This window comes from Onychomys torridus, chromosome 16 (genome assembly GCF_903995425.1).
Source record: "Onychomys torridus chromosome 16, mOncTor1.1, whole genome shotgun sequence".
In the NCBI taxonomy this organism is placed as follows: domain Eukaryota; kingdom Metazoa; phylum Chordata; class Mammalia; order Rodentia; family Cricetidae; genus Onychomys; species Onychomys torridus.
In genome coordinates, this window is record NC_050458.1 from 66,527,553 (window position 1) to 66,541,516 (window position 13,964).

General features: G+C 52.2%; 1 protein-coding gene across 2 annotated transcripts; it reads right to left on the reverse strand.

Annotated features, from left to right (window-relative positions):
- Positions 1–921: 921 nt before the first annotated feature.
- Positions 922–9,177, reverse strand: LOC118596818 (keratin, type II cytoskeletal 71). 2 transcript variants are annotated; one of them, XM_036207723.1, is made up of 9 exons: positions 8,678–9,177; positions 6,168–6,382; positions 5,545–5,605; positions 4,998–5,093; positions 4,528–4,692; positions 4,168–4,293; positions 2,779–2,999; positions 1,845–1,879; positions 922–1,183 (listed from the first exon to the last, which is right to left on the reverse strand). In XM_036207723.1, the coding sequence occupies exons 1-9, from the start codon at positions 9,119–9,121 to the stop codon at positions 972–974; spliced, it is 1,575 nt and encodes a 524-aa protein (XP_036063616.1). In that variant the 5' UTR covers positions 9,122–9,177; the 3' UTR covers positions 922–971. The 2 variants fall into 2 exon arrangements, with proteins under 2 accessions (XP_036063616.1, XP_036063614.1); XM_036207721.1 differs by having other exon boundaries at positions 972–1,204; positions 8,678–9,121.
- Positions 9,178–13,964: the final 4,787 nt, after the last annotated feature.

Sequence of the window (13,964 nt, forward strand, 5' to 3'; positions counted from 1 at the left end):
CCTGGCCTCCTGCCCTATCTTGGCACAACAGCGGCCCCGGATGTGGGAATCTGTAGTGAGGAGCCCACTCTGCCAGGAGGCTTAGTACAGTGAAGAGCAGGGCAGCTACACAACCCACCTGCCTTCCAGGAAAGCCCCCAGAACGGGGCCAGAGTTCCTGCCAGGACACAGTTCAGAGGTCTGTCAACAGCCACAGACTCGCCGCACAGACACCCTTTCTGCCCATCCTTCTGCCCCCAACGCCTCCTTCCAGCCTGTTCTATGCTTCCCCCACCTGCAGCCCTAGCGAGAAGCCCTCCTTCTGCCGAGCATGCTAAGACTTTGTTAATTTCTGCTCCACAGAAAAAGCCCTTACCCACTGGACCCACACCCAGGACACACACACTGGCGCACTTGTGTGTGACTGTATGTGTGCCGCGTGTATGCATGTTCCCCTGAGCATTTGACTTTTGCTCACTAAATACTAGGAGATCAAGGTGTCAGATTGCACAGTTTATTGAGGATACAACAGAGAGGGCTTTAAAGAATACAGGAGAAGCCAAGTGTGTCCTCTTTTCTCTGGTTCTGGGTGCAAGAAAGTGAACACTGAGTCCTTTTACTCTGAGTGGTCCCACTCAAAATGGGACTGTGCCGGGGTTGGGTGGGCTGGCCACTCTCAGTTCATTGTCTGTTAGTTGCCCTCTTGGATGGAGAGCTAGCTCCTGTCACAGGTAGGAGCCGGGACAAAAGCTCAGCGGATCAGAAAGCCCAGATTGGGACCCAAGAAGCCAGGCAGTATGGTGAGGACAGAGGCAAAGGCTGGTGGTAGGGATAGGCTGGACCTGAGCAGAGATGAGCCGAAGCTGGCAAAGCACGCGATGTGCACCACGTGTGGCAGCCCAGAGCTATCCAGACTCAGAACAGTGGAGGGGGAAGGAGGGTGGCTGAGGAAAATCCAGGGGCTCCCAGGTTCTGAGGTCAGGAGGCCCTCTCTACCGACCACCTTTCTTGGAGGGGGTGCTCAGGCTGGAGCCCTTCGTTAGGGTTTCCTTGTAGTCACTGGCACTGCCTCGGCTCCTGGTCTCTCCACCACGGACGCTGCACACTCCAGAGATGCAGCTAGTGCTATTGGCCACGTAGCCACCACTGACTGTGCTGGGCCGGAAGCCATAGCCTCCGCTGCCACTGGTGCTGCTGATAATGGCTGCAGAGAGAGAGAGCTGGGCTCAGACCTACTTGGGAAGAGCTAGGGAGGGGACTCTCCTTTCCCCAAGACAGACAGGGCTCTGTGAGGACCTGATCATAGTCATTCCCTCACCCTGGGGAGAATATTCCAAAGACACCTTCCCTGTGTCTTCAACTTACTCAGTTTATACCCACTGTAGCTGAGTCTTGCCCCGTTAATTCTCAAGCCTATCTCCTTCAGCCAGGTACCCATGCACCCCCTTGTCTTGAGCACCCACCATTGTCCCCTCCATTAGAGGCTTTGCTAAATCTGTCTCCAACCTCTTTCTCTTGCTGGCTCCCCACAGATGGCAATCTAAGACCCATGATCCCAGATCTAAACCTGACAACTTGAAGCACCCCTTCTGGAGTCCATTAGTCCCCCCAACCCATCTGAATCCTCAGACCCAATCTGACTGTAACTTGCAAGCCCAGCCTTGAAAGCCTGACACAGACCCCCGCTGCATCATTTTCTTAGAAGTCACCCTTTACTTCCCTTCTCCTGTGGCTGTCCCTTTCTGTCATCCCCTGGGAAGCAGGAGGATAGAGATGAAAGAGTCCTAGGTCTACCCTCTGGGCTTTGTCATCTCAGCCCTTGCCCTTCTGACTGTGACTTAGCTCCAAGCCCACTGAATACTTACAGATGCTGACAGGGGATGGGTACTCTCCTGACATCCTGTTATGGAGAGAAGCAAAATTAGGAGCATCCCACAGCCTCTTCCAAACCGCTGCTCCCACCAGCCCGAGGTGGGCTTCTGGACCCAGCAGGTATCTGAGGAAACTCCAGGACTGCTTTAGTACAACCAGAGCCTCAGAAGCTTCGAAGCTACCCATGAACCTTTGGGGGTGAGCAGGCAACATACTGGACTGAATAATCATTTTTAAGAGGTGCATGTGTGAGGACTGTATGTCCACTCCCAGTATCCGGGTACAGTGAGCCTTCTCACTCCCTAGCACACCGGAAAGCTGGAGTGGCTAGCCCAAAGAGGGAACAAGGAAGCCTAGTAGAGGAGTGGGGTTCAGGAGAGAAAGGAAGTGGGATGCTCCCAGACACTCTGGGGAGGTTGTAAGGGCAGCATGGGCTGATTCATGTAGCTCACCACAGCACAGCAACCAGGATGAAGTGAGCATCAGCATTCATGGGTATCAGTGCTTCTCTCTCTGTCTGTCTCTGTCTCTGTCTGTCTCTGTCTCTCTGTCTCTCTGTCTCTGTCTCTCTCTCTCTCTCTCCCTCTCCTCCAGGGTTTTATGTAGCCTAGGCTGGCCCCAGACTCACCATGTAGTCAGTGGTGACCTTGAACAATTCTCCTGACTACCTCACAAAAGCAGGGATGTCAGGCATGCACTACCACGTCTAGCCATATGCAATTCTGATGATCAAAGCCAGGCTTTGCTCATGCTAATCAAGCACTCTACCAACTGAGCCACGCACCTCCAGCCCAGCTGGTGTTCCTAATGGCTGTTATCATTTCTGTTCTCACCATCCCTTTGCTCGCCAACAGCTCCTGCCGGATGTGAGATTTTTCTCCTTGGTTGGAGCTTCATAGGCGTCTTGCCCACGCACACCCTGCTCACCTGCACTCTTCGCTCTCCAGAAGCTTTCGGTAAGTGGCAATCTCCATGTCCAGGGCCAGCTTTAGGCTCATGAGCTCCTGGTATTCACGCAGCATCCGGGCCAGCTCCTCCTTAGCCTGGTGCAGGGCACCCTCCAGTTCATCCAGCTTGGCTCGGGCATCCTTGAGGGCACTGTCCCCTCGCTGCTCGGCATCAGCGATGGCTGTCTCCAGATTAGAAGCCTAAGCAAGGATTTCAAGAAGTTAGAAAACTGAAGGAGGCATGGGTATTGTCTGCAGCCAAACACCTCCCATTCAGTAAGATCCAGTAGCACACTGGATGCACACCACACTTCTGCTCTGGCTGGAAGGGGCTGGCAAGCCCTCTTGGATCTCAGCTATGCCCCTGTTCCCAGACATATGGTGAGAAGAAAGCATGCCCCCTGTCCTCTGGAGACCACAACCACTCCAATGCCCAGACAATGATCAACAGGCTGCACAGTGAGTAAGTGGCTTTCTGTTCTTGAATTGTTTAGGGTCTGAGAGGAGAGATATTACAAGACAATGTGCTAGATGCAATGACAGTTTCTGCCCAGACACATGGTCCACAGCCTAGGGTCCCAAGAAGGAGATTCTCCCAAAATGATGATTATTTGCCCCACACCTTGCTCAGCATCACCTATTCCATGCCTCATCTCGTTTGATCCTATGGCCACCTATGAAGTAAGGCGGGATGACTTGGACACATGACTGCAGAACAGTTGTGTTAAAGCCCATAGGAAGAACATGGATTGTGTCTAGCAGCAATATACTGCACAACCTCACCACACCTCTCATCTGGTGTAGAGAGAACGGGAATGCTGCCCCTCAAGGTCTTTGTGGGAATTAAATTTGGTAGAATCGTAGGCTATCATTTCATTCTCTCTGCATTTTCTGCCCCTACCTGCTAACATGGGGGCATTCCCAGTTTACTAGGGACTCCCTGAGTCTGCTTCCCCTTCTCAGTCACATCAATGATATTTATGAAGATACTGCTATGTGTAGGCACAGCTCAAGATGCTGAGGGGTCATGGAGCAGCCAGGGCCCTGACTCTCTTCATTCCAGAGAGCATGGGGAACATGTGACTGTCAAGAGGAAGTGCCAAGAGCTGTGAACAGATCAGGGAAGGGCAAACACTGAGGAGCCCAGCTTGTAGACCAGGGAAGGCTTCCTAAGAGAGACAAGAATACCCAAGGAAAGGTGCTGGGAGTGAGCAGGAAAGAGGGTGCCCCAGAGACGTCCAACTGCTGGAGGCAGTGACCTCACTCATATCTTCTGTTGTTAGAGACATCTGGGAAGCCAAGGCCCTCAACAAATTCACATGCCCTCCACTGGGCTCACTGCCCCTGGCCACAAGCCAAAGTCCCTCACCTGCTTCTTGGCATTCTCAATCTCTGAGCGGAGTCTCTGGATGAACCGGGTCAGCTCAGTGATTTCATTCTTGGTGTTTTTGAGGTCATCCCCATGGCGGCCAGCTGCCAGCTGTAGCTCCTGGAACTGGAAAGCCCAAAGCACAGAGATGGAGAAATGTGATAGCGTGGATTCTGTGGAGGTCCCTGCATCTCTGACTGAAGAAGAGGGTCATGACACCAGGGCACAGGGGACTCTGACCTGGGCACTGTCTCTTATCTGAGCATAATTGGGCTGATAAGAAGGCTGATAAGCCTTCACATCATGGTGTCACCACACCTTCCCCACCTTCCCCGCCCCAGCCCAGTCTCGGCCTCTCACCTTGGTCTGATACAGCGCCTCGGCCTCAGCTTTGCTCTTCAGGGCAATCTCCTCATACTGGGCACGGACCTCATCAATGATGCTGTCCAGATCCAGGTTCCTGTTGTTGTCCATGGACAGGATGACAGACATGTCGCTGATGTGGGACTGGATCTGAGCCATCTCCTGCAGGGACCATAGGTGGGGCAATAGATCAGCTTGACCAATGACAAACTCTAGTGATGCCGTATAGGGTCTAGAACATGAGATCGCTACCTTCATGTGCAAAGAAAATACCTTGCTGGACCCTAGGCAGATTATGCTGCTGTGGAATGAGGCCTCAGGGATGGAGAGGGGGCTCTCAGGAGTAACATGTGAGGTGGGTGGCTGACTCAGGGGCCTCCTTGGGAGCTGGAGCCTCTGTGACCTCCCTCAGTCCCTAGAGTTTTAGTCGCTGACTACCCTGAAGAATGAGGTGCAAGGAGACTTACAGCTTCAAAGAGACACTTGAAGAATTTGATGTCCTGGTCCATGGAATCCACCTTGGCCTGCAGCTCTACCTTGTTGGCATAAGCCGCATCCACATCCTGAAAGAAGACCCAGCAATCCACGGTCACCACAGGTGCAATCCAGAAGGTGACATTCATCCCAAGCCCAGCTGCCTGGCTGGAGGAAGAAGACATTATCTTCTCCTGTGTGGCTCATGAGGAAGGCAGTAGGGACAGTTGAAGGCACAGCCCTCATCTCCTGTTCTGAGAATCTGATCCGTGAGCAGGAATGAGAACCTTCAGAAAGGGTGTCCCAGCCAGGCTGTTGCAAAAGTCACCTTGGAGACATCTGAGCCAGGTCTCATGGCTGCAGGGAGCCCCTCACACTGGTTCCTCCCCTGTCATCCTCCCGGCCCCTTCCTTCCTTCCTTCTCCTGGATGTCATGGTCCTCCAGCCTTCCCATTGTTACTTCTGCATCAGCTCATTTGGGGACTGACGGCAATGCACGATTGGTAGGCTCAGCCTCTCTGGCCAGACCCTTCCACTCACCTTCTTTAGCAGCACAAATTCGTTCTCAGCAGCTGTCCTGCGGTTGATCTCCTCCTCGTACCTGTAAGAAGGCAGGGATCATAGCTTACACCCTTTGCCTAGAGCCCTGATAGACCCAGCCCTGAGTACAGAAAAGAGTGCCAGCCAGTGGGGTGCAGAAGAATGAAGGGTCAGCCGAGCAAGGAAGGCTTCCTGGAGGAAGGGATATAGTGGCCAATTTCAGAAGAAGATCCAGCTTGGAAAATGAGGAGGAAGCATGTGGAGCAAATGGCCCTTGGGAAACCTAGGGGGATGCAGGAAGCACACTGCCTCACACCAAATGGGAATGGTGCCCAAGTGTTCCCATGCTCTTTCTCAGCACAGAAGCTCTGAGAATGTGAAAGGTTTACCCGACTTTGAGCCCAGGCCAGAGCTCTGATCACGGCCCAGCTACTTGGACATTTGTTCCCAGTGCCAGTCCAGAGGCTAGGGATCAGAGAGCACGTTCTGGGTTTTTGATGTGGTGACTTTACTTAGTATAGCCTAGAACACCACTCTCTACCTCCAAAACTTTGAAACCAAATTTTTAAACCCTTCAGAGGGACAAGGCTCGCTGTCCTGTGACAGGCTGTGTCCTCACTCACTTCTTCTTGTAGTCCTCCACCACGTCACGCACATTCCTCAGCTCGGAGTCCAGCCTCACTCTGTCTCCAGACAGTGTCTCCAGCTGCTTCCGCATGTTGCTGATGTATCCCTCGAGGATGGGCTCCAGGTTGTTCTTGCAGTTGTTCAGGTCCAGCTGCTGCAGCAGCTCCCACTTGGTCTCCAGCACCTGGTTCTGCTGCTCTAGGAAGCGCACCTGGAACCCAAGCCCAGCCACCATTGAGTCCCACAGAATCCATCACACTCGTCACTCAAGGCCCTTACGCTCAGCGCTCTGCGTCTTTTCCTTTACCCCTTACAGCTGTAAGAGGCGGGCAGCTCTGATCAGAGGTGGGTTAGCCATGATCAGCGGAGAAGACACTGGGGCATGAAGAAATCATGCTTCTTCCCAAGGTCCAGAAATTTAGTCAAGGGCAGAGCTCAGGACTAAACCCAGACAAGTGTCCCCTCACTGTGGACCTCCAATCAGCCAGAACCCACGGTGACCAAGCAGAGTAAAGTGTGAGCACACCCGACAGTAGCATTGCAGAGCCAGACAGGGTGCATCTGTTTGGAAAGGCCACCCACTCTGAAGATGAGGTCCGCTCCTTATCTTATGACATGTCAGAGTGCAGTGAGGCTGAGGCCAAGAGCTTCCAAGTGTTTCAGACTCCCACACTGGGCCCCATATCATCTCTGCTCACAGTTGCTATTACGCACAAACACACACACACACACACACACACACACACACACACACACACACACACGACACACATGTGCAGCTTTAGAACTACCTTATCTGGAGCAAGCATGAAATATGGAACCAGAGGGACAGACAGAGCCTGGCTCTCACCAGATCAGGGAACTTACCAGAGATCATTAGCATATACCCCCCAGCTGGTTATAGAGAGCACAGTTTTTTAAAATTTGACTTTTTTTTTTTAAACAAGAGTGAACACAGGCACACTTAAGCAAGGCTGTGTTCACAAGAAGTGGGACTAGTACGTGGAACTCTGCACTGAGATGAGGATATGACCCGAACTTACAGATCATCCAGCACTTAGTTTGGTTTAACCAATCCAGAGTTCTTCCTGAGCTGAGCATTAACCACATCTGGGACACCACAGTACCCAACATGCCACTGGGTCACAGTTAGGTCTCCAATAGGTCTTGACATCTCCTCTCTGCCTGAGGTTGAGAGGCCACAATGCTCCTGAGGCCAAAGCTCCTGAGAGTTAATCAGGCTTTGGGTTTCCTTCCTACTCCCCAGGAAGACCACCCTCATCTTGCTTTTCTGTGTCTCTGAATTTGCCCCTCTGTAGGGTCTGGACAGCCCACTCAGGTGCAGAACACTCCCACCCCCAGACCTAAATCCTCAGAGCACCTTGATTGTCTAGACGTGACTAGCTTGAGGACAAGACGCTGCAGTGCCAGCCTTGGCCCCTGAGACTGAGCAGAGGGCCTCCACATGGGAAGACTAGCACTGTGGGCCAGGGGCTGCTCTTGTGGCCACAAGGCCCGAGGCTGTGATGCTTGACTGTCATGGAGCCAACATATCCCTCCCAACTCTGACCCTAGACCTGCAGGTAGGAGACTGAGGGTGAACCCAGCCTGTCCTCCAAATGGCTGTGGGTGTCGAATTGGCCTCTATGGCTTTGCTGACCCATAAGCTGGGGGAAACTGTCTCTCATATACCACAGCCAGCATCCTGGCTGAGCTGGAGGATCCCTGAGGTCCTGTCTAGATCTAAGGTTTCTCTGCTTCCCAGCATCCCTCCTCAGCAACAACAGCCACCATTGGGGGAGGATTTAGTCTGAGACAGGCATTGTGCCAAGATCTTCACATGAGCCTTCTTTTCTAAACTAATGCAAGCCCCATGGGAAGGTCATGATTTCCACACTAGAGGTAAAAACATAATGACCCAGATGGAGCAAGTAATTTCCCCCCAAAGCCACCCACACAGTCAGTCACAGGCCAAGTCTGACTCCAGAGAGCCTCTACCCCTACCTTGTAAGAGTACCCTCAACCGCAGATACAAACGCCCACCGTGGAGACTTCCTTTAGCCCAAAGGGCCTGGGGTGACCACACACTCATTCATACTCCTGACCTACCAGTCAGGTGACTAGGATACAATGTCAGCATGTCTGGGAGGAAGACTGGATTTCTGGTTGCCCTGAGGCTGATTCTCCTCCTCCTGGCTTTCCCTGTGTACAGCTTGTGTGAGTGACCACAAGGCTTAACAATGGTACCAGGCCAGGTCTCCACAGCAAGGCCCAGATCTCTTCCCTAGGGTTCTTCTGTGAGTGTCCCTGAAAGCCTGTACCAGCAGAAACAACCCCAGCTGGTGTTTTCTCTCTGGACAACAGAGAATCCTCTACAAGATACCGAGGTGATGGAGTGCACACCTTGTGTACAGTAGGGGTACCAACTTCAATGCCTCCTGAAGATATCTACTCCAGGAGGAGGAGAGGAGAGATGTCCCAGGTCCCCCTGTTCTGACAAACCCACCTTGTCGATGAAGGAGGCGAACTTGTTATTCAGAGCCTTGATCTGCTCCCGCTCCTGCGCGCGCACCTTCTGGATCTCTGGGTCCAGCTCCACATTGAGAGGAGCCAGGAGGCTCTTGTTGACAGTGACCTGGTGGATGCCTCCAGGTGGGCACACAGCCGGGCACACAGGTCCCAGTGCCACACTGCCAAAGATGCTGCCAGCAAAGCCACTGGCCCGGTTCCGGCTAAATCCAAAACCTCCATTCTTCCCGCTGCCACTGGCCATGTTGAGAGAGATGCTCCTGGCGCCCCTCAGGCTGTAAAGGCTCCGACTGCTGAAGCCCCCACTGAGCCCTTTGCCCCCTGCCCGGTAAGAGGATGAGCTGCCCCCTGACAGCACAGCCGAGCAGCCGCTGAAGCCCCTGTTGCCAGAGCCAGACTTGCAGGTGAATTGGCGGCTCATGTTGCTGGTGGAGATGGAGTACAAGGACAGGAGGAAGGTGAATCCCAGGAAGGTTGTACTGGCTGTGGTGAGGACCAGCAGGTGCCTTTATATACGTGTGGCACTGGGCTTGCAGATGGGCAGTGGAGAACTTAATTCGTGGGTTTGGCTTGCCTAGGAGCAAGAAGTCATTTTCTCTGTGCTGAGCCAGAGATCGGCCCTCCCCACCTCTGAAACAACATGAAACTGTCAAGTTGCTGGGCTTGCAAACCTTGCTCAGGTAATTTGGGTCTTATCTAATTAACCCACTGTTATAAGGTAATTTGCCCCAGGCCAGAGCCTCCCCAGGGGAATGTCACTGGCACAGTACCATCTTTCTCAGATTTATCTCTGTGGTTGGCGTCCTTGCAGAGGGGTTCAGGGAGCAGAGATGACATGGACATTTTGGATAGAGTTGCCCACAGAGTACAGTATTCAAGGACCTATATCATAGCTGTATCCTCTGTCCTAGAAAAGACAAACCCCACAAAGCAGCCATTCTCCTCAGCCCTCCTGCAGACAGAGAAGCCTTACGGAGAAGTGGCTCTTTGCTGGGGGACTAGAGTGACAGGACCCTATCTTTAGCATTGAGCAGCCCAGGTCACAGAAGCTATGGGATTGTGGCACCCACACGTTTATCACACGTTCTGGAGAGAGCTGGATTTCTGCACTGCACCTCCCAAATATCCACAGTCAGTTTGTTAAGGGCTGAAGGTGGGGACAAGCCTTTGGGCCACTGGAGAAAATGAAGAGTCAAGAGCATGGAGTTCGGTGGGCACTCACGGGCAGCAGGTAGAGAGGACAGACAGGATGGACATGGTTTGGGGAGTTCAAGGGTGTACCATGGGAGCTCCATTTCACCATGCCCACACTCCTGCCATGTGCACCAGCTAGGAAAGGCATGAATCGCCCTCAGCCATGAACACTAACTCCAGCTACTGTGCCCAGGAGTTGAGCCTGGCTGAGGCAATCCTAGGAGTCCAGACTTCACACAGCTAAGGTCAGAAAGCCCTCAATGGGAGTATGGCTGTGCACGACACCAAACAGTTTTTCAGTGACTTCTCCCCAGAGGCTCCATCTGTGGTCCCCTCTATGCTGAGTCATTGGCTCCCCGGATGGGCCCCAGTCCCCTTCATTGATCACCTTGGTCAGCCCATGGCTGTCCCACCTGTGGAGAATGGCCTCTCTCAAAGGTCCCCACCAGGGCCCCAGAGTGAGGTGGGGCTCTCAGTTGAATAGGGTCCTGAAAGGAGAAAAATCTGGGCACAGACTAGGCTGGGACTCCATCTGGGCTCATTGGGCATGGAACCCAGTCTCCCTGCTTTTCTTTCTACTCACTCCTGCCATTTTGTCTTCATTGCTGATGTCCAAACAGCATCATAGCTTGCTTCTTCCTCCCTCTGTCTCCCTCTCTCCTCCATCCTCCATTCACCCTTCCCCCCCCCCCCCCCTCCCACCCCGTCTCTTTTTCTCATCCTCTATCCAGCCTCCTCACGGATCTTCCTAGACCAGGACAGCTGGCGTCTGATCTCTGCTCCCCTCTCTCAGTCCTAGGCATGCTCTTGGATGTGTGGTAAGATGGGGACTATGGAAGTGACTTCCTCAACACCCTTTTCCTTCAACTTCCTCTGAAGACCACCCTTTTGTAAAGAGGGCAGAGCTTCCCCAGATGTCCCCAGAACTTTCCCAGAGGCCACCGAGCATGCTCCTCTCCCTTCTTCCCACCTCTGTCCGCTTCATCAGCCTGAATACCCACAGTACATCTGTGTGATGCTGAAGGATTTTTCGGTGCTCTCAGAGCCCTGGGACGGCATCCCTGTCAACGGCTTGGCCAGCTGTACATTCCATGACAAATACGGCAGCTCCCCAGCCCGGCCAACAATGTCCTTCATCCCACTCTCTGTTCCTTGCTTCTCTTGGCCTGCTCATGGGCGTCTCATCCACTGGGCTCATCTTCAGTGCCCTCCAACATTTTGCCAAGCTAGCCTCCACACATCCCTGACCTCTTCTCTCACCACCTTCTGGCCCACATCCCTCTGCTCCTCTGAAATGTTCCTGAAACCCTGGTCTCTGGCTTGGCCTGTCTTTTCTGCACTCTGGTCCGCTGTCTGTGACACCTGTGTGTGGGAAATGGTGTTTTCTGAATATGTCGAGAGTCCTGTAAGCTAAGTGATGCCTCCCTCTGTGGACTCCTTGCATCCCAGGATCAGCCCCTCCCAGTGGGCAGCCCCTTGCTGAAGACACAGCAGACAGCTCTATGGGATGTTGGATTTTTGCCCACCTGGAGTGGCACCAGATGGAAACCCAGACCCCAGGGACCCAATTTCTTCTCCACCACATTTGGCTTTTCTGGTCTCATCCCCTCCCAGGGAGAATGGAGCAACAGACATAAATGCAGGAGCAACGAGGCTCTAAACGAAGCGCCCCCTAAGGCCTGAAACATTCTCAAAGTCCAATAACCGGTGTCAGTGACTAAAGAGCTGGAGGCTCAGCCTGTCCCTCCTTCCTCTCCACTATGGCCTCCACATCAGCACATTCCCATACAGTGGCATCAGATGCTGAGGACAGGGAAGGGGTGGTGACCCTACACACCCCAGGCTCTCCCAGACTGCTGCTGATCCCAGAAAATTGACCATTACAAATAATAGCCACAGTCAAGTGGTTGCCAAGTATAAAACTCAGTAGGAAGCACTTTATAGGTGTAATGTCACATCTATTGGTCTTGATTCATTTATCAAATCTTCAGTGGACATATAACCAACTTCGGATGTGAACAGTCCAAAGTGCCCTGCCTCCAAAGAGCTTATTCTTGGTGTCTTTGTCCTACAAAGGTAAGTGTCCCTGAGAGAAACAGCTCACTAGGTTATACCAAGTCATTTACACAGCATGAATGAGTTAATCAGATACTGGCCATGAGGAATGGAACGCCCTGTGTTGTTGATGAGGATGATAATAGAGGAGGAAGCAGGAGTTCTGGACCACCCACAGGAAGGGTGGGCCCAGATCAGGTACCTGGGATGCTCACACTTTGCTAGAGGGTAAAGGGAGGGTGTAAAGAAAACCAGAATGGAACCCCAGTTCACCAAGGGTACAAAGGCTCTGTCCCTGCGTTAGCTGAGATCTAGAGAGAAGTGTGGTAGGGGAAGACAGACCCCCGCTTTAGAAATCCCATGGCCTGATGGTAGAGACCTTACCCACTTTTCCCCACACAGGTGGTTCTCTGACAGAACGGACTATTGAGTGATGCTCAGCCAGTCACACGTGTCTTAGGGCCACAGTATTGCTCCCCTGTAAAATGGGAAGACTACAAGGTCATGGAATAAAACCCTGAAGATAACAGGGAGATCTGGCTTGGGCATTCAAGGGAAAGGCAGGTGGCTTAGCCAATCAGCTTTATGTGTATGTGTGTGTGTGTAGTTGTGTATGTGGTGTGGTTGTGTATGTAGTATGTATGTGTGTGTGTGTATGTGTGTGGTTATGTTGTATGTTTGGTGTGTGTGTAGTTATATGTATGGTGTGGTTATGTATGTGATGTGGTTATGTTGTATGTTTGTTGTGTGTGTGTAGTTATGTGTATGGTGTGGTTGTGTATGTGGTATGGTTATGTTGTATGTTTGGTGTGTGTGTAGTTGTGTATATGGTGTGGTTGTGTACATGGTGTGGTTATGTCATTGTTTGGTGTGTGTGTATAGTTGTGTGTATGGTGTGGTTATGTACGTGGTGTGGTTATGTTGTTTGGTGGTGTCTGTGTGTCTTATCAAATCAGCTTTATCTGTGTGTTATATTGGTTTATACTCATCTCTTCTATTTTGTTTATATGAGTAAATTGTATTTTTCTCTCCATCTGTGCTTCCGTGTGTGGTGACAATCACGTTAACACATTTGAGTTCCATGCATGGCTTTGATTGACACATCTGCTGACCTTTTCCAGAGGTCTTAGGTCAGGAAGCCTCTTAAGAGAAAACCTCTGGGGGAGAGGCGAGTCCCTGAGGCTGCAGCTTCTGGGTTGGAGAAGGAAAACTAACACTCATGGGCTGCCTGCAAGAGAGACTTAGACTTCAATCTTTGAAGGGAAGAGGGCTTGAGCTGACCCTTAAGAAGTGGGGGAAGCATCCTAGGATGGTGAGGGGCAGGTCATTTGTGAGGGAAAGACCCACTAGGCTGAAGTGATTAGAGGGTGACCTTGGGGAGAGAAACTCCAGATCTCTGTGTGTATCAGGGAGTCACTGAAGGCTGTTGAGCCTGAGATAGCTTAAACAGCACATGTCTGAGGAGGCAGAATCTAGCCCTGTGTGGGTAGAATTGGGGATGGGAGAGGCTAGAGGCACCAAGAGAGGGGCAGGTGGTTCTCTGAGCAAAGTAATTATCTCCAAAATTAGAGAAAATGAGCTGGGCTATTCGGATGACATCAGCTCAGGTCCTTCTAACCCTCCTCAGCAGAGGGACCAGGTCATGAGCGTGTTGTCTGTGAAGCCCCAGGAGTGGTCTCCTTGCACTCTTGTGTGGGCTCAGGTAGGCAGTGCCCGCTGCCTGAGCCAGCTGGAGTGACTTTGGACCTTGGAGAGGCAGCCTCAATCAGACCACTGGAGAAGCAGGAGGGATGCTCAGAAGGTTTGGTACTTCAAAGGCCAGAGATGAACCCACCCCAAGAAACTGGGGTATAAAGAACAGAGGAATGTATCTTGATGGATAGATGCCATTTAGGACAGCCCAGTCCCCTGTCACCTCCATTAGCTGTCTGGCTGGGACACTTCCTTTGAGCATGGTTGACCATCTCCTTTGTCCAACTCCATACCTCTGGCACAGTGTGTGGACTTGTGACCCT